This window comes from Akebia trifoliata, chromosome 13, assembly GCF_017979445.1.
Source record: "Akebia trifoliata isolate Shusen 1 chromosome 13, ASM1797944v1, whole genome shotgun sequence".
NCBI classification, from domain to species: domain Eukaryota; kingdom Viridiplantae; phylum Streptophyta; class Magnoliopsida; order Ranunculales; family Lardizabalaceae; genus Akebia; species Akebia trifoliata.
The window spans coordinates 6,934,098-6,958,049 of record NC_141387.1 but is presented as its reverse complement, the minus strand read 5'-3'; the positions used below and the strand labels follow the sequence as shown (position 1 = coordinate 6,958,049).

General features: G+C 35.5%; 2 protein-coding genes across 3 annotated transcripts; one reads left to right on the top strand and one right to left on the bottom strand.

Moving 5' to 3' along the window:
• Positions 1-1,935: 1,935 nt before the first annotated feature.
• Positions 1,936-5,587, top strand: PRA1.H (prenylated RAB acceptor 1.H). The gene is made up of 4 exons (XM_086421939.1): positions 1,936-2,399; positions 2,493-2,629; positions 4,932-5,003; positions 5,095-5,587. The coding sequence occupies exons 1-4, from the start codon at positions 1,972-1,974 to the stop codon at positions 5,175-5,177; spliced, it is 720 nt and encodes a 239-aa protein (XP_086278065.1). The 5' UTR covers positions 1,936-1,971; the 3' UTR covers positions 5,178-5,587.
• A 901-nt stretch (positions 5,588-6,488) lies between these two features.
• Positions 6,489-23,474, bottom strand: LOC147387619 (uncharacterized). Of its 2 annotated transcripts, none has more exons than XM_086421937.1 (20): positions 23,310-23,474; positions 22,736-22,979; positions 21,395-21,451; positions 18,200-18,227; positions 17,989-18,111; positions 17,296-17,407; positions 17,042-17,079; positions 16,851-16,904; positions 15,445-15,513; positions 15,238-15,354; positions 15,081-15,149; positions 13,281-13,360; positions 13,016-13,144; positions 12,596-12,935; positions 12,333-12,500; positions 11,695-11,825; positions 11,473-11,614; positions 7,621-7,724; positions 7,329-7,511; positions 6,489-6,866 (listed from the first exon to the last, which is right to left on the bottom strand). In XM_086421937.1, exons 2-20 carry the CDS (start codon positions 22,828-22,830, stop codon positions 6,827-6,829), a joined length of 2,079 nt encoding a protein of 692 aa, XP_086278063.1. In that variant the 5' UTR covers positions 22,831-22,979; positions 23,310-23,474; the 3' UTR covers positions 6,489-6,826. The 2 variants fall into 2 exon arrangements, with proteins under 2 accessions (XP_086278063.1, XP_086278062.1); XM_086421936.1 differs by having other exon boundaries at positions 7,600-7,724; positions 23,310-23,473.
• Positions 23,475-23,952: the final 478 nt, after the last annotated feature.

The window sequence follows — 23,952 nt, the reverse complement described above, 5'->3', positions numbered from 1 at the left end:
ACCAGAGACTTGGGTTCAAATCCCGCCTTATTAAACTCATTTAAAATAGGCTTGATCTTAAACCTGAGAATGATAGGAAATCATAATGAATGTATGTAAGTATGTAAGTATGTATGATGGATTTTAGGAGAAAAAAATAAGGGTTTTTTTACTACATCTTGAAGATTAGGGCATTTCAATCATTTAACATTACTTGTAAGAGAAGACCAAAGATGACATTTCATCCATTTTACTTCAAGTTAAGCTTTGAAAAGAGAAGAGGAATTGTCGCAAAGAACTCTAATATATGGACTTTTTTTTTTTTTTTCTCATTAGTTCCCTTCATTTGAGTTGAAAATGTGAACTATGTTTCAAAGGTGTGGGACACCATTTACTTCTCTTACGTGCTAACATCTCCTCTCTACTAATTTCATTATCTTGGGTCTCTTCCAAGTATGTTGTCATTGTCTTGGGATTGCTTGGGATTATGGCAAAGGATGTGTATGGGTATCTAGCCATCTCATAACCTGATGTATCCGAAACATATTAGTCGATTTTGTGTCTATCACCATTTATATCGATTCAAGATTAAAAATCCAATCCATCTTAGGGACCCATTACTTAAGAATTTGGTCCTCTTCATATACTCGATACACTAAGTAATAAATGAGATAATTAGAAATAATATACTTTCACCTACAATGAGAGTCTAAGAGAATATGGAACCTTTGTTTTTTAACTTTCTCTTTAACAAATCATTCATGTTCAAAGTTCTTTCAAAATCTCAATTAAAAAAAAAGACTTCATGTCCTAATTTTCTAATGTATTCTTTTTGAAAAGTTTAATTTTCTTGAAAAATTCATTGTTGATATAGAGAGAGAGTTCGACATCCTATTTATCCTACTTTTAACTATTGTCATCGGATCTGACGAGATCCAATGCTCAAGTAAAATCAAGAAGTTCTCGAGGATCGAATTATACCCTAATACACTATTAGGAATCAGGATCGATATTTCACTCTAATCTAGGCCAAAATTGAAATGTTCCACCAAAACATTCTGAAACCTATGTTACCAGGTTTGCTAATATAGTAGTGAATCGTGAATTAATACAAATGGAACCAATTCAAGGTTTGGCTTGTTGTGGGTTCGTAAAAAGTAGGGAGCCTAGTGAACTCCCTTATTTTGGCGAATTTAGAAATGCCCTTACTTTAAATCCCAAGATTTGGTCAGTATTAAAGATATGCCTTTGTTTTAAATTGATGATATATGTGCCCTCCTAACCCAAGTCTTCTTCTATGAGATTAACATAAATGACTTAAATATCCTCCATGAACTACTTCTACAAACTGAGCTCATTCAAGACTGGTGTGAACCCAAATTCGAAAAGAGCGAACAAGGTAGCCTAATAAAAACTTTGAACATAAATGGGATCACCATTGTGTTACCCAATTCGTTACTACTAGTCCAAATCATGAACCGGAACAAAGTGAACTAGATCACGGTACAATTCGTATTGGTGTTCGTAAAATCAAACAAACCACAAATTCACCGAATTCTAGTTAGATTCGATGAACCAAAACATTAAATTCGACAAACCAAATAATTTTTTAAATGGTACAATGACCCTAACCATTTTATTATATTTTTTTATCATTCATATTTAAAATTAGGATTATTTTATTAATTTATTTTTATTTGACTTAACAAAAAAAATTAACATTATGATCATACTTATAACTTGTATACTTGAATTATATATACGAACAAGCGAATCGATCTAGAAAACCAAAGCAAACCAAGAAACGAATTATCTCTACCTAACCCTCCAAACCGGGTTCAGTCTACAATGACAACTGAGCCCGAATTCGATCTGAGGCAGATAACATAGGACCACCACAAGTGTTTCGGGTCGGATCGGATCCGGTCGTCCCAGACCTATATACACATCCTTCACTAACCAAAAACGTAAACCGAAAAAAGGAGAAAAAAAATGGTTTTTTCCGCGAACCCGTTATCCCTAAGCGTCCCTGAACCAGCTTTCGAGTCATGGCTTCGCGATAATGGCTACCTCGAGATACTCGACGAACGATCCACCAATCTTGACCGCCACTCCTCCTCCAACCGCTCCAACTCTAACGCCACCACCACCACCACCAACAACAACAAGAATAGTTTCTTCTTCAACTTCTCTTACTTGTCCACAATCTTCTCTCTCTTCACTCTCAACCCCTTCTCCAAGCTCACAACCGAAGATTTCTCAGTTGAGACTCCATCATGGACCGTTGGATTTATCGGTCTCTGTGATTGTTACTCGTTTCCTTCATCTCCCTCACAAACTAAACTTAGGGTTCATGAGAATGTCAAACGTTACTGTCGCAACTACGCCACCTTATTTATTCTGTTCTTCGCTTGTTCCTTGTAATTTTTAATGAATTTGGTTCTCAAATTTTTTACCCTTTTTTGGTAATTTGTGAGTAATTGTTTGTATTTGTTGGATTTGGTGATAAACAGGTATCAAATGCCGGTTGCCCTTTTGGGGTTGATATCTTGTTTGGCTCTTTGGGATTTGTTGAGATTGGGTGGTGAACGGTGGGGATTGGAGCGGTACCCATCGGTTCGGCATGGATTAGTTCGTCTTGCCCAATGTGGTGAGCCCTTGTTCTTGCCTTTTCTTTCTATTATGTGGGTATATAGGAAATGAATTAAATATATTTTGTGTAATTTTGCAAATATTTTATATGATATGGATGTTTGATTGTAGAATTTATATGCATTTGCTAGGAATAGATTGGAGAGCAATTATCATGATCGATATGTTTCAAAAAAAAATTTGAAGATCACTGCATATTTTTGTTTTTGTTTTTTTTTAAATTGATAAGCTGGGCTTGAATCCTTGAACTCAAAGTTGCATTATAAAATGTCAACCAACTGAACTATGTGTCTAAGCCCAAAGAGGGATGGGTGCAACACAGAACTTCTCTGGAGTTCACTCATCTTAATACTACTCTCGTCCAAGCATGCTTAACTACGGAGTTCTAAGAGGATCCAATGTATAGGAACACTACATAATTATGTGGAAATAGTTTTCATTTTCATTTTCTTTTTATCGATAAAGATGATTTTATTGAGAAGGAAAATAAAACAAGTGGGTTGACGGGACCAACCCAAAACAACAAGATAAACAAAGTAAAAAAAAAGAGAGAACAACAAAAAACCCCGAACAACTACTCGGGTGACAAAGTACAAACTCTATCCCATCTAACAATAAAATCTTCAAAGAAAAACCCTTTGAATTCCTTGTAAAGTTTGCTTCAAGAGGACATGAATGTCAAAATCGATAAAACTAAACCTTCAATCTTAGAAACTTTCTCCTAAAAAATGTGACTATTACAACCTTTCTAAATACCACCAACATATTGCAAACAGTGCCAAGTACAAAAGAATCCATTTCGATTATTCATTTTTCATCTCATGGAAAACCCTGTTTTCACTATGCTTAGCCCATCTCCCTCTAGGGGTGTTTTAGTGATAGGTTCCATAGAGGACCCTAGGTAGTGAACAATTGTGATCAATTTAATACAATTATTATTATTTATTTATTTTTAACAGTAAAGATGAATTTATTGAAAAAAGAAGAATACAACGGGGGGTCAAGGGGACCAACCCATAACAACAAGGAAACAAAGAACAAGAAACTGAAAAAGCAATCAAAGAAACCCCAACAAAGCTACCCCAACGTCAACCTACAAATCCTATCCCAATTAGCAATAAAATCTTCAAAGAAGATCCCTTTGAACTCTTTATTACTATTATATTTTCTCAAATTGTATGAATCAGAACGAGGGGGTGCTCTTTGTGTAAATACTCAGTTTCGCTAAGAAAAGATATTATGTAGTATTCGTGGGATTTTAATGTTTGTGTTTTTTCTAAGAGATCGAATACTACAAATCGATACACAGTTGAATGAGGATTAAGATAATAGACGAAAATCATCTAGGAGAAATAGTACTTGTCATTTGACAGCATTTCCCCTATTTGTAGTTATCTTTAAAGCTCACTTTTCCATCTGTTTTTTTTTTCCTTATTAGAAGCACCTTGTTGGAGAAAAAGGGTATATTAGGGTTAATATAGGGTTAATAATAAGTTATAAGCCATTATACTATTTACTTTTTTTATAAATTGAATCCTATTTTTTGTACCTTGTATCCTCTGTTGTCCTCAATGATTCACAGTAAACATCCATGTCACACAGGAGCACCAAAGACCATTACTTTGTGTTATATATAGGCAATAGTGGTCGAGGACCTTAGTGTACCAAGTGGTCAAACTGGCTGATACTTGTTGGGTAATGGGGATAGGAGACCTATATCCATGGCACTGCTGCACATAGGGGAGGCTTGAACTAGTTCTTGAAATATGTTTGAGAAAATTCTAGAAATCGAACTTGTGTCATTTAGCTGTCCTGGTTATGTTTCTCTTGAGGGCCACTTAATTCTTGAAATATGTTTCCAAAAATATCTGCTCTACCTTTTGTGCTCGTTATACTTTATTGCAATTTTCATTTCCAATTCAAGTGTTCATATGCTTTGTTAGTAACTACATGTTCTTCTTAGCAGTTTCTCCAATAAATAATGAATATTGGGTTCCAAAATTTGGGAATTTCAACCATTAATGTGTCACGTAAACCCTAGGAATACTCTAGGATTGAGTTTTGAAAGAAATCTATATGGTCTCTTTCTGGCTGAAGTGGTTCCCAATCAACTGAGGTCCCCGATCTTCGTAGCCTTCCAACATTTCTGTAAAAGTTCCATTGAACCTTTTTTCTATTTTCTTTCCTTCCAGCAATATCTACAATTTGCTAACAACTAATTGTATTTTTATGGTTCATGAAATATGCTGTACAAATTGTAAATGTGTTATTAAGTTATTAACTATCACTTCTCTTTGCAGCAACTGCAGTCATCTTGTATTGTTCCAATGTTCAGATATCTCTCTTTTGGGCAATTGCTGTCAGCTATGCAGGTGTGACATTTGGACGAATATTTACATTTACGGAAATTTGCGTTTCTTTTTCTCTGCTTGATTCCCTCTTAACTGATACATCTATTCTCAGTTATGATCTTGCATGCCTCGCTTCGGAAGTTAAGTCCTTCAAAGCAGCCAACTCGGGCCAATGGATATAAAAGGTTTCGGTAAAACAAATACTGGAGTTGATGACCATCAGCATAATCAGTCTTATCAAAGTGAAATTAATTTTTTTTTGGTTGGATCAGATCGACAGCTCCTCATTACTGAATTAACTTGTGCCGATCTTTGGAAATATGAGAGGTTTCAGACACATCAAGGCATGATGTTTCTTTCGATGGGTATCTCTTAGTTTGTTCTGACTTCATCTCTAACATGTAAAATAAAAATTGATATTCATTGATCATCTGAATTCATACCTCTCCTCAAAGTATTATGGGTGGCCAATTCTGATATGATGGAACTAATATAGGGTTTATGTTTCTTTCCTTCTCAGTCTGTTTGTAGTTAAAACCTAATGATATTCCCTCCTTTGGCTTGGGCAATTTTTAATGGCAAGTATATGAGGCTTATGTGTGTTTCGGCTCAAGACATTGATGACAACTCTCAACTTATTTCATCTTACGTTTGTAATCCACATAACTTTCCTTTCTGCTCGGTAAACTAGAAAACTAAGTGGGTCTCATTTTTTCCAATGTTGGCAATATTCAATTTTTTTTGTAGTAAGAGAATTTTGCAAAATTCACAACCCCTTCACCATCTGTAGGTGCATTTGGACGGAGACAAACAAATTTATTTTACAAAGGAAAAAAGTTTCAACTGCAAATGTCACTAATATGTCAAGTTTCTATGCTTTTAGTGCCAATTATTTTTCAAGTTTGATGACATCTATTTTGTATTTTTATTTAGAAGAGCACATCGCTCTGATAGTTCTATAAGAGCAACTCCAACAGGATACCCATCTCCATCGCCATTAATGGGTAACCATGGGCGTATGGATGATCATGGGATATACACTTCAATTGTATTATACAAAATGACTATCTATAAATATTTTAATATTTTTTTAATTTAACCCAAATTTCAATGGATCTGAAATTTTAATATTTTTCAGCTAAAACGGTCACATCTTGGGTTGTGAATATTCCATGACCCAAAATGGATAGTGAATGGGTAGTATGTTGGAAACCCCTATTTTGGATTTCACGACCTAAAATGACAGTTGAGAGGAGAAGATGGAGAGTGAGATAGGTCATGCACTGGAGTTGTTCTAAGTCGATGACTTTCCTTCATTGTTTTTTTCTTTCTTTCTTTTTCCCTTCTTTCAGCCTTTCAAGAGGCCCTCTTGTCCTCCTATTAGTCCCTCCGATTTCAAGAGTTGCTCCAAGGCCCTCTAGCACTCGTGGAGGCACAGAATCTAACAGATATGCATGAGTGCCACTGCTACATGAGCTAACTTTAGAAGATAGAACAGCCACAAAGTGAAGGTCTAATTCAACAATAACATTAATTCAAATTATTCCAAAGCTTGACGACCAAATACTCGATACAAAAAGGAGGGCCACATTGCATGCCCAATAGAAACAAACACCGTTACACAATTCTCTAAATTCCGGTGCACATTAAACCCTACCCAGAATAGATAGCAAGAAAAGAACAATAACAATATAAACCCACTAATTGTACAGCAATTCTGCTGCTGCAAAACCTGAAGTGAAAAAAAAATTGGTTTTCCTCATAATGATATGTACATAAAATGATAAATATACAAATAGAAATAACACAAAGAAGTGCCAGTCCAACATTGGTTACAACCCTCCCTAAACTGAGTTGAGATCTTGTGAAACTTGGCCCTGCCATCTGCAATAAAAAAAAATATGATAATGCACAAACTCATTTCATATATTATTTAGGGTATTTTAAAAATACTCACTGTTAAATTGGTGATATTAGGTTTACCCCCTTGATCGTAAGTCAAGATTTCTTTTTCTTGATGATTTAACAGTGAAATTTTGATTTAGTACTTTAAGTATTTAAAAAACATTTTGAATAAAAATAAAAATTTTAACGTTAAATCATCAAGAAAACGCAACGTTGGCTTATGGTCAAGGCAGGGTAAACAAATATCATCAATTTATCAAGGGGATATTTCTAAAGAGAGCTGACATTGCCGCACAACTTTTGCTAACACCACACAACTATGTGCAATTCTTTGGTGATTTACATAGGAATTGGTGTGGCATTAGCAAAAGTTGGTGCGGCAATAGCAGCTTTCTTTCTAAAACACCCTATTATTTATTTATAGAGAGGCACTCAACAAACCTTGTGAGAAGGAACTTGGCAAGTGGGCTTAAATTTGCATTTCCAGAGAGTTCTGCATTCTGTTGCTTTTTCTTGTCCATGGCTTCAATATTTGCTTTTTCAGTATCTCCAGGAGCGGTAGTGTTCTTTGTAAAGATACGAGTCGCCAATTCTTGGAGCCCTTTCATGGATGACTCCTTTGAGCTGCACAGATTTTTCTCAAAATTAAGTAACACATATTGTATTTAGAGCTACAAATGAACATAAAGCGAGAACATAAATGATTGTAGACCTTCCCAGTCGTTGAAGTAACCTGGTGACAATGGCTTCACTTGAGCCGGGCTTCACACGTTCCAGATTTATAAGTGAATCTGCTACAGCCAGTCCTACTGACCCTTCAAATTCATTACCAGCCGCCTACGTAATAAATGAAAACAGACTCTTAGTGATACAATTTTATAGGTTGAGGTTTGCATAAAAAAGAAATTGGGCTAGAGTTGAGGTTTCAACTCAAAGTCACAATATTCGTCAAAATTTCGGCGAAATTTGGTAAAATTCGCAGGTTTAAGGGTTCACCGATTTAATCGGCGTTTAATTGCATAAAAGGTTAAATCGGGAATTCTCCGATTTATTTAAGAATGCGGTACGGCTTTCCCAAAGTTTCGCATCTCCCCGTGTAAGATATCAAGTAAAATTTACTACATAAACTATGATAGGGACTTCTATTTAAATAGAGTCAGAATTTTTGTATGGTATCTTGACAGCTTTAAAATTCTCTTTCTTTGAAGCCACCTCACCCTTCTTTTTTTAATGACCCTATAAGTATCATTATATATTAATATCCCTCACCTTTATTTTTTAATTGCCCCCTCACCCCCATCAAAATATTTCTTTCTTAATGTCCTCTCACGCCATAAAAAAATTTCTTTCTTTATGCCCCACACCCATAAAATGCGCAAACTCAAATGGTAATCAAATCATTGAAATGAATGAACCAATCAAAAGGTCTTACTAATATAAATACATTAAAAGTTCTTTTTTTGTTGATAAATTTGTTTTTAATGAGTTCACCAATAAAAAAATTATTTCTATTTTTATGATACACTCTTTAATCTAAATGTAATTTGTAGTATATATGAAAATGCACCTATTTAAAAAAAAAAAATTGAAAAATATCATTTTCTAGCCTAAGAAATTTTCCCGAATTTTCCAAAAAAAAATTTCGAATTTATCTGAATCAACTGAACCAACACCTTGCTGAATAATAACTGAATCCGTATTTTGTTACTACGGTTCAACTAAGGCCAGGTTGGCATCAAACACTAAATCAAAAGCCCAGACCAACCCATGGTGCACAAAATGGAATCCAACGGAACACGGGTTCAGTCTACTAAAGTCGGAGAGAAGCCTACCAAATCAAATAATCCTGTCCTAAGATAAGACAAGCGTATCAATGTAAGACCGTATCCATTCTACTATAAGGTTCTAGAAGAGCGAGAGGAAGACCACAAAAAATGTGAATTGAGGTAGTGGGGGCAGATATGAAATTTAAATTGACAAAACAAATATGCAAATGCAACATCCAATCCCAATTCCCAAACAAGAATAAACTTGGATGTCAAATCTGGTCCAAATAGAAATCCTAAACAACTTCCAAACGCTAGGCAAGAATTTTGTGAGAGAGGATCCGACAAGAAGGTGAGAGGGACAACTTTGTTTTTCTACTTTTTTCGTCTCTTTATCTCTACAAATTCGAGTTTTTCTCTCACTACTTGGGCGGCATTGTCCACTTTAGTCGATGGCATCCAAAAAGCATCTCTCTTTTAGCGAGGCGTCAAAGAAGGGAAGGATGAGAGTGAGGAGATAGCTGCAGAAGGGAGATGGTTGCAGACAAGGAACATGGTTGTAATAAGAGTACTTACTTGTGTATAGTTTGCTTAGACAAAAACTATGCTAGCCCATATTATGAATATGCTTTGTGAATTCATGTAAGAGAGGTAACATGCAAGTTTGAGGGTTCTAAAAGAGTAAGAGAGAGACCAAAAAGGGTGTGGATTGAGGTAGTGAGAGTGAATATCATCACTTGAATTAGCAGAAGACATGGCTTTAGAAAAATAAATGTAGGGACAGGATCATTCAACAGATCCCAAATTTCTGGGTTATTGCTTTGATGATGATGACAATGATGACGATAACATATATAGATCTAAGAATAGACAGGGTTCATGCCGAGTAGGTTGACTGAGGCCTCAACCTGAGCCAAATGCAAGGTTCAAGGAGTCTATCTGACTGGGAATTGAGTTGGGTCACTTGGACTTGAGTTGGACCTGCCCCAAGTTGCATTCTTATAAAAAATGTAAACCTATTGAGCTATGGTCCCAAGTCATCTAATATGAAGTGCCACATAGATGCTTTGTGTGTGTGTGTGCGCGCGCGGGCCTGTGCGTGTCCGTGTGTGTGTGTGTGTGTCGCTGAATTGAACTCCCCTGTATTTGGCTTGTGTTCTCTTATCTATCGTTGAAGAAATCAGGCTTGACAATAATTTCAATTGAAACTCATCAAAAAGAAAAATAAATTATTATAGTTTTTTGATAAATAAAACTTATAACAAGGAGCAGAGTCGGGGTGACTGTTCGGGTACAATAACACAACCCAAGCACAAGATGGGCTAACTCAATAGACCCAATCCCATCAACATAGAAAATCTTCAAAAAGACACCCCCAAACACTTAGTGCTCCTTGCCCAAATTTTTGAATGCTCCTTGCCCTTGAAAATACACACATTTCTCTCCTTCCACAGGCCCCACCCAATTATGAAGGGAGTAAGCCTCCATAGAATCCGCTTTGAGACCATTGAAGAAGTAGAGCCCAAAGGGATTAAGGTAGACAATTCATGATGCCAAACAGAGATAGGAAGTGAGATCATATCTGATAAGTGGAGGAGCAATGTATGGATGTACTCCGCTGACTCTCCACACTTCTTGCATAAGTAGCAGAAGTTTGGAGTAGGAAAACCTCTACAAATGATCTGGTCCGATGTGAGAATCTTTCCCAAGGCTACCAACCACATAAAGAAAGATACCTTGGAGAAAACCTTGACAATCCAGATAAAAGATGAATGAGGAGATGAGAGGCCTTGATGAGTGATCAAGTAATAGAAGACGGATCAAACTGAGAACATTCCATCCCAAGGCCCTATACTGCGGTCATCCGAATCCAGGCACAACAGGGTTCACTCAATGCAACTGGTAATGCTTTCCACTTAAGCCCATTAATATATATGTCAAGCCTTTGTTAGGACTCAGAGAAATGAGTGGAATATGAAGCAAGACAGGACTGGTAAACCTCAAATAAATTAGATTTGGATATTACTAATAAAACTTGGGAGATCTTTTCCAAGTTCGCGGTAGTGGTGAAGGAACCTGATCGGAAAGAAGAGGGATCCGTAAGATATCTAATGAAAGTGTAGCTGGAATTGAGATCATTCAAAGAGACATCAAATACCTCAAGTTTTTTTTGTATCCTATATGGTTGATCCAATCCACAAGGACAATAACTGGGAATTGTTTGATCTTCTTTCTTTGCGGAAGTGACTGCTGTTTGAAATCCTAGTGAAACACTATGTTTGTTATCTCTTTTTATTTTTTTTTTTGCTTTTCATGAAAAAAGACCAATTGAAGTGGAGGGTTTCTTCAAATAGCAAGGAGTTGAATCAACTATTCAATTCAAGCATTTTGTTCACTCAGGTTCGATTGTGTCATAGCTCTATAATTTGGATTTTGGATTAGGTTTTTATTGTTGGATGACTGCATTGCTGATATTGACCCCGAAAAATGAAACAGTAGGTACAGCTAGTCCATGAACAGCCAATCATCTCACTATAAAAATTGAATGCGTTCAATCTAAATTCATTGGGCCTCCTAAAAGGATCTACTAAATTCATTGAGTTGTGCCAATGGATCAAAACGGTTCAAGTCCTAAACATAATTTTTTTAGTGCAATAAGAATAAAATTAATCCCACAAGCTATACACATAATAAGTGCTGAAAGCAGACTTCAATTTCAGTATCATAAATCTTTACAATATATCACCCATGCAAATGAATATATAAAAAATAGGAATATACCTAAAAAATCAAATAGAGAAGTAGTGACTACTATTCACCTCTTTCAATGAAGGGATAAGCAAATTTGACAATGCAGGAGATGATGCTACAGCGGCAGCAAGTATTGCACTATCATCATCATCACTAGTTTGATGAGGTCTGGGAAGTACTTTTTGGGCATCGAAGTATTCACGAGAAGCTCTGAGATGGTACAATGTCATTATCTGCCACTCTTGAAAGAAAACTATACAACTACTAATATGTATAGAAATTTATTGTACCTGGAGGAACCAGAGCTGTTTGTAGTTCGATCAGATAGTTTATCTTCCTGCCCATCTTTTTTGAACTTTCCCAAAGCATACCTTTCTCGAGCATTTCCTTTCCTTAATCCTGCCTGCATTGCAGCCTTCGCCTGAAAGTGATGCAATCCAACAGAAAGTCAATTACACGAATTAGAGGAATATATACATACAAAGATATATAGAACTTAAAGAACTAGTGGATTATATACATAGACTAAAGTTCGCCTGTGCCTATGGTACAGGTGTCCTCTTTGAGGTCAAGGGGGTAAAAGCGGAAAAATAATAAAGTTAGAGGGGTATTATTAATAATCTTTGAGGTTAAGGGGGTAAAAGAGGAAAAATAATAAAGTTGGAGAGGTATTATTAAGAAATGGGGAGAAGAGGAAAAATGATAAAGTGGGTAAAAAAGGAAAGCTGGTAAAATTGGAGAGAGATTATTAGAAGGGGGGAGAATAAAATTAAAGGGGTGAAGAGGAGTGAGGTATTGTGGACCCCACTCCACTGATGTTGGAGTGGACATTTATCCCCCACAAAATTGTAGCAATGGTGGGACCTACAATTATGTTTTATTATATATATATATATATAGATGCATAGAACAGAAAGAAAACACCAACCTCTGCGAGGTTGGCGGCACTGTCCTCAGGTGAAGAACTTGATGATTTCTCTTGGATTCCCAGCCTGGACTTTGGTGTTCGTGGGGCATCAGACTCATCATGTTGGCCACGTAGAACAACAGTGCCACTTGTAGATACATCCTCAAAAGAAGTATGTCTATTGCTAGACTACACAGACACACATTGAGATCTCACCAAATGAATGTCCATCGCTATATAAAAGAAATGAATGAGAGTTCAAATTCAAAAAAATCAAATCATACCGAAGTACTTTGATCACTAAACATTGTTGATGTCTTTACTCCTCTGGGAGATCGTACTACAAAAGTTCCCGACCCACTCACATCTTCAAGGAAATCTTCTATTTCGTCGTCATGTTGATCTCTAGAATCTTTCACAAGAGAAGCTACTGATGACGAATCATGAACAGCACTTCCTCTGTCTGAAGTTTTTCTAGGAGAAGCCTGACTATACAAGACTTCGGATTTCTTTTCTCGTAACCCAGCAACCGGAGGTGGCTTTACAGCGCTACGGACAGTTCCCGTCCCAAGTGATCCACTCATGCTGAAGTCCCAACTATCATTTCTCATAGATTTTCCATGACTGAGGAAAATTAACCAAGTCAGTAGAAAATTGAACCATATAGACAGACAAATCAATAGCAATCTACATAAATAATGCACCTGGCTCGAACAGTTCCATCATCTCTTGAATCTCGTGTGACCTTAACAGTGTCAGAACCATCCCCGAAAGGCCTAGGACCATTTCTTGTGGTTTCCACATCTTCCTTTAGCTGAAATTTTGGCCGCTCCCTAACAAAGAACAGGCCATGCACAAAGTCAGTATAACTTAACTTTTACATATACTTAATTCTAAAAGGAAATTCATTGATCAATGTTCCTGGACAAACTTCATGCAAATAGTGAAATGGGTAACAAAATCGAGCACCTTATTCTTTCCAAAAGCTTGGGACTTTTCCTAGCATTTTTGATAAAACGATGCTTTAGAAGGTCTTTGGCACTTGACCTCTGAAATTAAGTGGATAAAAGAGAGAATTAAAATTGTATCTTAAAATTTAACTCAAAAATGAATGAAGTAATAATAAAAGGTAATATGAACATCTTATTCAGTTTGCAACACCAAGAGAAGATGAAACATTTGCACAAAATAGTTCCACTAAAGCAAAGGTTGGAAGATTCTACTTTATCCTAGTTAAGTTATTTATTCATCCATGGAAGGTACCAAGTACCAGGAAAAAACAAAAGCTAAACGTAAGCAATCCAAAATTGAGCACAATTTAAGGGGTGACTCACGTGTCCATGGGAAGAATCGGACTAAGTCTGGATACCCACGTATAAAAAAAAATGTATAAAAAATTTGAAAATTGAGCACAACTACCTGATGGAAGGGTTCGTTACCGACGTATACATTAGGTTTTAAGAAGATGACTCAGCTGCGAAGACATACCGTCTTCGTAGACATAGAAAAGGGAGAGCCATTTTCTTGTTAATTTCTCACAGCAAAAAGTGAATGTCCATGGGATTTGGTCTTAAAAAGGCCCTTTTTTCACAGATAGCTTTCCAGAAAGGAAAAAAGAATTCAATTTTCTAAGAAGTGGAAAGACAACTTCTTGGAAATCCCTTCCATGTCCTTACATACCTAACATTCCCCAAAAGAAGGCGAATTTTCATGCTTCTATTACGGTTTAAACCACCAATACATTACTGACACATACGTAGAGATCATTAACATCTCCAAGCCATGGCCCAACTATTGAGGTTAGCTACAGTAACCTTATGCCATCATTTGATCCTATCCAGAGAGATATCTAAATGCATACCATCACTTGTGGTAAGGCAAGGGAGTTGAATTTGATTAGAAGACAGAGAGTTGGGAACAACATGGTTAAGAAAGAGGAAGATATCTGCGTACACATTGTTACGTTCTATAAGAAGCTACAAAACTATACATGGGGATAGGAGGAATTTTTCCTCAAATTAACAAGATGAAGTTTGATTCTATTGATAGAGGCACTGTGGCGTGGTTGGAGATAAGGTTAAACAAACAACTAGTGTTATAACTTATCAAATCTGTCTGTGAGGGACACATGGTTTTATAACCAATCAAATCTCTTAGTGGGGACATATGGTTTGATTATTGCCTTTATCAATAATATTAGGGAATCATTAAAGGTGATCTTAATATGATTTTTCACGAATTCCATGAGAGAACCACATGAGAAAAGGACTCCAATGCAACATTCATTTATTTTTTATGTGGAGAGAGTGTGGGGGTTTAAAGATAATAGATCAATAAGCTTGTTTTTACCACCACCAAGATCTTTTGAAGTCATTTCTGGTAACTAAAAACAGCTCTTCATCAAGTCATTGATGCTTCTTTACCTCTAAAAGTATCCAACATGGATATGCAAATCTTTTGATGTATCACGGTAAAATAGCCTGTGATACCATAAACCCAGTCCAAATTCATACATATATTACAGATCTACGAATTAAACGGTTTGTTTATGGTCACCCTTTTTTTGTAGTCAGAAATACAAATACTGAGTATGCTTGCGAAAATATGGATCAAGCTTAAATCATTATTCAATAATGATTATATATCTGAAGGATTAATGTTCTCCTAAACATACCACTTTCTCTATTTTGCTTGACGCCTTACCTAAAATTTTCCATAATGAAAAATGAAATAAAATAAAAGAGGATATTTGAAAGGTAAGATAATCACCTCAGCGGGTACTTTCTTCAAACATAAAGAAACAAATTCCTTCATAGGACGGGAAAAATGCTCATCCAACTGCACAAAAGAAACAAAATGTCAAACATTAGAATAATGAAGAATGATTTTCCATCTAGCAATAAGTTTCGCATTGTTTTGAGTAAACCTGAGGTGGATTTTCTCGAGGTATGATAAAGAGAACTCTCATAGGGTGGAGATCTGCAAGAGGAGGTTCCCCCTTTGCCATCTCAATTGCAGTGATCCCCAAAGACCAAATATCTGCCTGCACCAACCAAAATCTGACCACGTGAAACAAGTGACTCAAAGCTCAACAAGGTAAAGAAAGATACAAGACAATTCCTCTAACATGTACCTTTTCATTGTATCCTTCTGAATTCTGAATAACCTCTGGAGCCATCCAGAATGGTGTTCCCACAAATGTCTGCCATGGCTTAAACATATTAGCATGAAACAGTAAATAGTACAAATAACTAATTAAGTTACTCCGAAGAGTTTTTAGCATGCATTTCTAGTAAAATATCTAAATAAGTGGTGATCCAATGCGGAACTTCAATTAGTGTACAAGAACCAAAAGATAACGGAAGGCTAGGCAAACAGGCAGAAAACAAGACCCAACGTCAACACCTACATGGGGTAGTACAGCAATATTCACATTAAACATGTGGCATGAAAGTTGTTTCACATTTAACACATCTCAAGTAAAAAATCCGTCAGGACCAACATGGGGTGGTATAGCAATATTCGCTGTTATCCATTGACTATGCCTTTTTTTGGCCTCATCTTAGGCCCTAACTCACCCTCCGTGGACAAACCTTCTGGAGAAATCCATAGGTTTTGGGGGTATTGGATTCTCATCAATGTTTTCGTTACTCAAGCCGACATTCAGGCTTCCAGTTCGTCCACACCAGCTCAAGCGAGTACTTCTCTCTAAGCTGGAACAATCCCCTACCGAAGCACGTTTACATCCCACGGCTTTGGTTGCTACCTTGCCCATCTAAGTGGCAGGTACTAAAGACAACATTCACCGAACTATGAATGTTTAAGATAATTCAAGATGCGTGTGTATTGAATGGAACAGCACACGTCATAAGATGACTTGCCTTGACAGAAGAAATGTCTCTTTTTCTTTGGAAAAAAACTGAATGGAGGAAAGAATTAATGCAGCCTAACCCTTTCAGTCGGCATTTTTTTTTATGGTGATGATGAAAGGATTTATTTAGTCTTTTGAGGGTTACATTCCATTAAGGACAGCATCGTTTACATTAAGTGGCATAGAAAAAGGTCGATAATAACATAAAACAAGAAGAAAATTGCTCAGAGACTATGATGGTAAATTACTTAAGGAGAAAATAATTATAATAGTGAGAATTAGAGAGACCAAGAGTAAAACACCACGTATCCCAGGTACTTTTCTGATTTTTCTGATAAAGGAAGAAATCTATCAAAAGAGAAATGATCCCTTTCTAGTTGCACCCTGTCTGGCCAATGACTCGGCATTGATTAAAGTTAATGCCACACTAAAAGGATAAAAATAATAATAATAATAATAATAATAAAGAAAGAAAGAGTAGCAAATATCACCTCCAAACAGTTGAATTATAAATGTTTAGAAAGATATAAAATGATAGTGGGCTAAAATATATGCTGACTTGATAAACAAAAATATATGCATATTAAAAAAAAAAAGATAAAACCAGTTTACTATCAATGAAGGACCAATCAAACATGAGGCTCCAAAGAAGAACAAGGAGCTCTTACCTTTCTCCTCGAAATTGTCCTTGTTAACTGAGCAGAGACACCAAAATCTGCAACCTGTTACAGAATCAGTCAGAAAACTGTGGGAAAACAGAAACCGGCACAGGCATTTCCATCATTCCATGATCAATTCATGCTAGTCTAATTGGTGATTTTATGCTTTGTTTGAAAGGTGATGAAATACATTTAAATACCTTAACATCTCCATTCTCCGTTAGTAAGATGTTTGCCGCTGCCAAAGGAGTATAGCAATCTTGTCAATTCACACTTAAGATAGTTTGGAAGAAGAAAAATATTCAATGACATCGCAACGCTAGGTAAAGAAAAAAGCCATAGTGTGAGTTTTTCAAGAACACTTCAAAAATAGTGAAATTTAGTTATTGGGTGCTTTAAAGAACAAAAAAAATTCACTTTTTGAATTGAAAATCCAAATAATAAAGAATGTAACCTTTAATATCTCTGTGAATTTTTCCTTCGTTGTGGAGGTATTCAATTGCATGAAGCAAGTCACGTAAAATGCATGCTATAGACATTTCATCGAGTGGCTGACCAGCTTGAATCTGTAATATCATAATCTAAGTTAGCGTCTGGAATTGTTCCTCTCTTGTGTGTGTAATAGCATAATCTAAGTTAGCATCTGGAATTGTTTCTCTCTTCTTTATCTCACACTCTCACCACTATTTTCGCCAAAAACATTAAACAAGTGCACTGAAATAACTGCATAAAAAATCAAGTTCCTAGGTTCATGAAATGGGTTGGATCTACGTGAATCTAACCCATAATATAATTCATATATAAAACCTAATTCGAATCAAGGTCCAACTTGGATCTAAAGACAAAAAGATTCACCGTGCAGGATCTAAGGTACTGAGTTTGAGACTGAAATCCAACCTTTATTGGACCCAACCAAGCTACAAAACCAGTCCAAGCATGCCATTTTGGACCTAGGTGCATACTGGAGTTAGGACCTGGATGATGGATCACAAGCAATATGGGTTTTCTAAGGCCAAGTGGCCAACCCAATTGAGCCCATTCAAAGTGTATCCAATTTCTTATCTGAATCCAGTGTTTCTAGAAATAAGTTCACTAAAGTGGTTTTCATTTTATTGAACATGTAGAAGCAATTAAACTGGAAACCTACTAGGTCAGCGACGGAACCACCAGCCATGTATTCCATTACTATCCAAAGTTTGGTTTGGTGGAGATATGATCCATAGTACTCGGTAATATATGGAGACCGGCATTGGGACAAAACTGAAATTTCCTGGAAGTAAATTAACTTAGATGAGCAAAATAACCATTTAATCATAAAAGATTTACTTCATCACCATGTCAAGAGCGTTAAGGAATACCTTTTGAATGTCTTCAATTTCATCCTCTCTGCAGAATCCAAATGCAGTGAATTACCACTTGAAATAAGTTTGTTATGCAAAGAAAATTGAATAGCAATTCAAGTATAGTAAAAACATGATCCAAAAGAAACAATAATAATTCATTTTCATATCCCCCAACAAAAAATTCCAAAAGAGCACTCAATTCAAGATTAGTGTTTTTAAGTCCCATAAAATACAACTCTTTCAAGAGTTAATAAAGAAGACTAGGAATATAGACTCCAAAGGCTTGTTAATCTAGATAAAGGGGACAATAGACAACAGACAATAGACAAAACTCATATGTGCTTGCAATTACCAGTTCTATAAAATGAACAAAAGCTCCATGGTTTCATCAGAAATATTTCCACCATACACAAACTAGGATTAGAACTAAGAGACATAAGGAATGTATAATGACCAGGAAAAAAATATAGTAATCTATCCTGGGAAAACTATCTTGGTAATGTCAAACACTAATCAATAAGCTTAAATTAATGTTCATGTACTGAATAAGGAATGGAAAGATTGTTTTAAAGATCCCGATATTCAGAGTTCATGAGTTATATTGTATATGTAAGTTGGTTTCAATCTGTGATGCATGTTCTCATATAATATGTAACTTTATATTATATAAAGTTACTTTATACATATACACGGTGTTGTTTAAATTGTAAATTTTGTCATAGGCTTTTATATAACAACTTTCATGTACTTTTACGGTTTCTTGCTTTATTATTGCATATACATTTAAGATAAATTAACATATGCTATTTTTATTTAAGTTTTGTTGATCACAGAAATGCCCCTCGGCATTTGCACAATCAGAGGCTAAGTGAGGAGGCCCTCATTCTACGCCTTTTCAGCTTAGTAACCATATTGCCATCGTGACAAAATTCCTTGCATCCTCATTTTTGAGAAAAGGGACAGCAACAGGTCAGATTTGGCCTGAATTGAGGGCAACCCAAGTCTAACTGGTAAAGCACTACTGACAAGAACAAGTTCATTTGGTTGACCTACTCAAACAAGTCTGGGATTGGCACCAACTAACAAACTTATTTTTCTGTTTATCCTTCCAACCCTCCCTACAATTAAAACCCTATTTTGAAAGTAGATTGTTACCGTATGCATGTCACCATCTTTTCCAGTAAAATTGGTGTGGATCTCTCCATTCCCACCAAAGTGGCCGTGTTTGTCCGGAAGACAATGCTTGTATATATTTTGATGGTAGACCATTTGAAAAGTGGATGGAAGGTTGCTTTGTGTGAGTTTACAATGAGAAATCGGTATATCATTTACTTGTATGCATTGTTAGTTTGCAAACAAGGTATGGGCGGCATTTCTGTAACTTCCCGATATGGGTGCGATATTTCCCAAAAGTGGGATGAGTCATTTAATGCGAAACGCAACCAATAATGAGAATTACTGCAATTTTATTTCGCCAGTGATGAAATCTTCCCAGTCGAGGAGAATTGATGGGGACATCAAATCTTAAAAAGTGGATTTTAGTTTTTATTTAGATGTCTGTTTTAGGACTTTAATTTTATGTTTTTTGGGCTTATTTTCATGTTTTATTAATATTTAAGAGCAGTTTAATAATTTTACTTTATCTTTTATTTAAGTTTATTAGAGTTTGAAAAGTAAGAGAAAGAAAGTTACGAAAATTAGGTAGTTTAATTTTATTAGGACTCTTGATTGCTTTTCTTTATTTATAGATTGTATTAGGATTTATTTAAGAAGAATGAATGAATAGAAAAAATAAGAAGTTTTTGTTTTCTTTTGAAAGTTCGTGCATTCAACATGGTTGATATCATGGAAATCATTGGGTTGATTCCAAAGTAAATATCATTTTTTTTCTCTTTTTCTTTAATCTTCTTCTTATCATCTATCTTCTTTTTTTATTTATGAGAAATCAAGAACCCTTTAATCCTTTCAAGAATCCAACCCATAAATTTTGTTTTCTTAATTTTTTTTCAAGAAATCTTGAATTCTTGATTTCTTGAAGTCTTAAATTCTTGAATCTTGATTCTCGAAATCCCTTTTTAGATTTTTGATTCTTGATTCTTGAAATCCCTTTCTTGATTTTTGATTCTTGAAACCTACAAACATCAATCCATACCCTACAAAGCTTTAACCATTTTCATTGGGATTGTGGTCACAAAATCATAATTAAATTACCCTATCCTACCCAAATCCTTATCCAATCTCCAACCAGATTTCACTAAATCCCCTAGTTTGCCTAAATCAAATTTCATTTTCTTAACTCTCATCGTCTTGCATCATCATTCCATGGATGGTAATCTACCACTTTTGACCTTGGAATATTCATGCAAATGATTTTGTTTATTGAGCTATTTGGAAGTAGAGGAACCGGTTTCAAGGATTTAGAGGATAATATTGGTTCAGTAGCATTGCCAACCAAAGCTTTCTTGCTACATTGATCCATCCATTTTGAGGATTTTGTGTTCTACTGGGAAAGTACTTGTAAATGACATACATATGGTATTTATTGTTTGGAATAAAGGGTATCAAGCAGCAGATTTCTTTTTTTTGATAAGTAATTATTAACAATTGAAGTAAATGTATGTGGTGTTTCCACGATCTAAAGCAGCAGATTTCTTGGCTTCTTCCCCTCCTGTTTTGGGTAATTGTATCTAGTATTCTTATTTTCTTCGAGATCCCTTAGAATTTATAGCTAGGGAATTACAGGCTTGTAAATATGTCTGCCTGAATATATATATACATAGGATAGTCAAATACCATGCTTACCGCCATATAAAATAGACTTTTTTTGACGTATAAGTTATTACAAGCTTCATATTTTCTTTTAAAATTAGGAAAGATTCTGCTTCCAATTATTATGGTTGAAACTTGAAATCATACCAACTGCTAATTTAAGGTGACAAACAAATGTCATTAAGCCCACAAAGATTCCCAATTACAAGAAAATATGCATTTACACTAGATATCATCCTATCTAAAGACTATCTTATACTCTTGCTATGCATGCCAACCTAGAGGCGGAAGGATCAAAATATCTATTTACAAGGGATGATCGTCACCAAAAAATAACTCCTAATAAGACCGAGTTCTGTTAATGAAATAGATGACATGGAATTTGAAATCAAGCAGTTCTTAATATAACCATTAAAAAAGATACTCTCCAAGTTAACTCACGCTTCTTCCAAGTCAATAACTTTAATAGCAACATCCCTGTTAAGCTCCTGGTCAAACCTGTAAAGTAAGAAATACATTGAAGTGCTAAATTATGGTGCTAAGCTACTGTTCACATATGATAATATAAAAACTAAAAAGACAAGAAAAAAAAACTCTGCTATATAGAAGCAATCTTCAATAAAATTAAACGAGGAAAAGGTCGATGACTCGAAAAAAAGTATATCAAGTCAAAATAGTAACCAAAGTTATATATGTAATGTAACAAGGTTATGCATGTCAATATCAGACACGGACTCGAATATCTGCACAGGTGAACTTGGGACATACAAGTCCATGCAATTCATTTGATGTTATTGAAAGGCATAGTAAATCTATATGTTTTCTTTCCTTTCATGGATTTGGGGGGGAGGGGGGGGAAACCCACAAGGATAAAAAAAAATGTTGTTTTTCTTCAACAATTTCTGATCTCTAGTGGACCTCTTGGTAGGATTTAAACCCAAATAAAAATTTTAACCATCTGACAAAGAAAAACGAATGTACTGATCTTATAGGATTCCCATGAAATTCTGCAATTTTTGCAGAAACCTATGGTTATCCATGAATACCGGGGACATTGAGAAATATCCATTAAAGCAGTTTAGGAATTGGTCTACTTCTAGTTCTGTTCGTTCCAATTGAAGAAATGAAGGACCCCAAAGAATCGATCTATATTTTAGTTTTTGGGTCTCTCTTTGAGTTATTCAATGCATGATATTTTGAACCTTTGGTGTAGGACGATAAAAACTTAGTCTAAAAATGTGGAATCTGAGATCTCGAATAAATTATCAAGAACAAGTAAAGGTATAAAATAAACCCGACATCATTAAAATGGTATGCAGTATGTTGCCATTGTCAAATGAAACTTAAGCTAGCACACTCTACATTAACCCGTTAAAAAATGCTTCATGCAGAACACATCTTAAAAGTCCGAGATTGTAATAAATTGATCACTTAATATACCGATTCAATCCCTAGAAAGTAAGGATTTAACTGTGTGCATGCCTGTTTCATCTTAAAGTTGAGTTTTAGTCAGTGAAATTCCACAACCAAGTGGTCCCAGTTATAAAGCAAATTTCTTAGCTTGAGACACTGTCAACTCCTCTGAATATGTGAATATCAGAAAGTGATGTTAAGCTGTTAAAAGTTTTATTTGTCTTCCATTTCCATGAGATAGAATAAAAACAAGAAAATGTGATTTAATTTCAAAACAACAAAAAAAAGTATTAAGTGGTTCCAAATAAATAAATTGAGCCCTTTACAATAAACAATGAATCTGCTATCAATCAGAAAACTATGACTTACCCTTTATAGACATCGCCAAAGGACCCTTTTCCAATCAGTTCCAAAGAACTAAATCGAGATCCAATAGCGTCCACAAAAGCGGCAGCATCCGCCATATTAGCCAAAATCTCTCTTCTTTACAACCTAGACGAGTAGACTACAAGAAGTCTCAAACCCCTCCAAATTTCCAACATTCTTCTACACTCTCTTCATCGTTGCAACAACAAAGAATCAACGTTCAGCCTCGGCTCGAAATGCCCAAACCCTGAAACAGATTTACGATGAGCTCGGATAATCCAATCTAGACCTTTATCGACAATTTGAGATCGAATTGGACAGATTTAATAAACATGGACAATGTGGGTGTCACTTGGACTCAAAGGGACGCAATGGGTCAAAGAAAAATTATTTGTTTGTTAGGTGGATTCAACAGATACTAAAATGACGCCTCACCAAATCAGATACCACTTCTTTCGACGACAGAACGAAGGAAAATGAAGGGGGAAAAGCCAATTTTTTCTAAGAAATTTAGGGTTTTGGATGGATTACAAGTAGACTAAGATCGTTGTCTTTTGAGGTAGAGTTTGAGCTTTACCTGAAAAATGGGATTCGAAGACTCGACAGCGATTCGTGATTCTTCTTGTAGTGGGTTTGTTGAAGTTGTAGAGAATCGATCCAGATCCTTCTCGCTCTCTCTCTCTATCTCTCCTTTCTGCGTCGCCTCAAGAGACCTTTTTTCGCATCCAGAGACCGATAAAAATGATATTTTTTCAACTTTTAACCATTAACAAGGCCGGTGAGTTTTCCCCTCTGTAAATAATTATGGTCTTTTTAGAATTAGCTCCCTCTAAAATTTATAATTTCTAATAGAGCCCCGTAAATTTGACTAATAGTAACCAATATCGTGTACTTAGCATGGTTTTTAAACTCGGTATTTGGTCTCGTCTCGTTCACCTCTGATACCGAGTTGACTCGGACGATACGTCTCGTCTCGTCGAGTCGTCTCGTTCAACATTAAAACAATGGTTTTTAACCATTTAAAAAATCTGAAAAAATCAGGAAAAATTCAGAATTGATTCCTATTAAAAAAATGAACCCCTCAAAAAATATAAAATTAAAAAAAAATTATAATATACCTATCAATCAAATTCAAGGTAATTAAATAAGGGTCCCGTTCAATGGCTAACTTTTTGGCAAAACATTTTTCAAAACATGAGTTAGAAGTTTTGGAATGGGCT

What these genes read in the sequence shown, in the direction of transcription:
- PRA1.H (XM_086421939.1), top strand. Translation starts at nt 1,972, where the DNA reads ATGGTTTTTTCCGCGAACCCGTTATCCCTAAGCGTCCCTGAACCAGCT. An exon ending in CTGTTCTTCGCTTGTTCCTT is followed by an intron (nt 2,400 to 2,492) that starts GTAATTTTTAAT and finishes GGTGATAAACAG; the next exon opens with GTATCAAATGCCGGTTGCCC. An exon ending in AGTTCGTCTTGCCCAATGTG is followed by an intron (nt 2,630 to 4,931) that starts GTGAGCCCTTGT and finishes TTCTCTTTGCAG; the next exon opens with CAACTGCAGTCATCTTGTAT.
- LOC147387619 (XM_086421936.1), bottom strand. Translation starts at nt 22,830, where the DNA reads ATGGCGGATGCTGCCGCTTTTGTGGACGCTATTGGATCTCGATTTAGT. An exon ending in AAGCTTTTGGAAAGAATAAG is followed by an intron (nt 13,145 to 13,280) that starts GTGCTCGATTTT and finishes GTTCTTTGTTAG; the next exon opens with GGAGCGGCCAAAATTTCAGC. An exon ending in GCCAAGTTCCTTCTCACAAG is followed by an intron (nt 6,867 to 7,328) that starts GTTTGTTGAGTG and finishes TTTTTATTGCAG; the next exon opens with ATGGCAGGGCCAAGTTTCAC.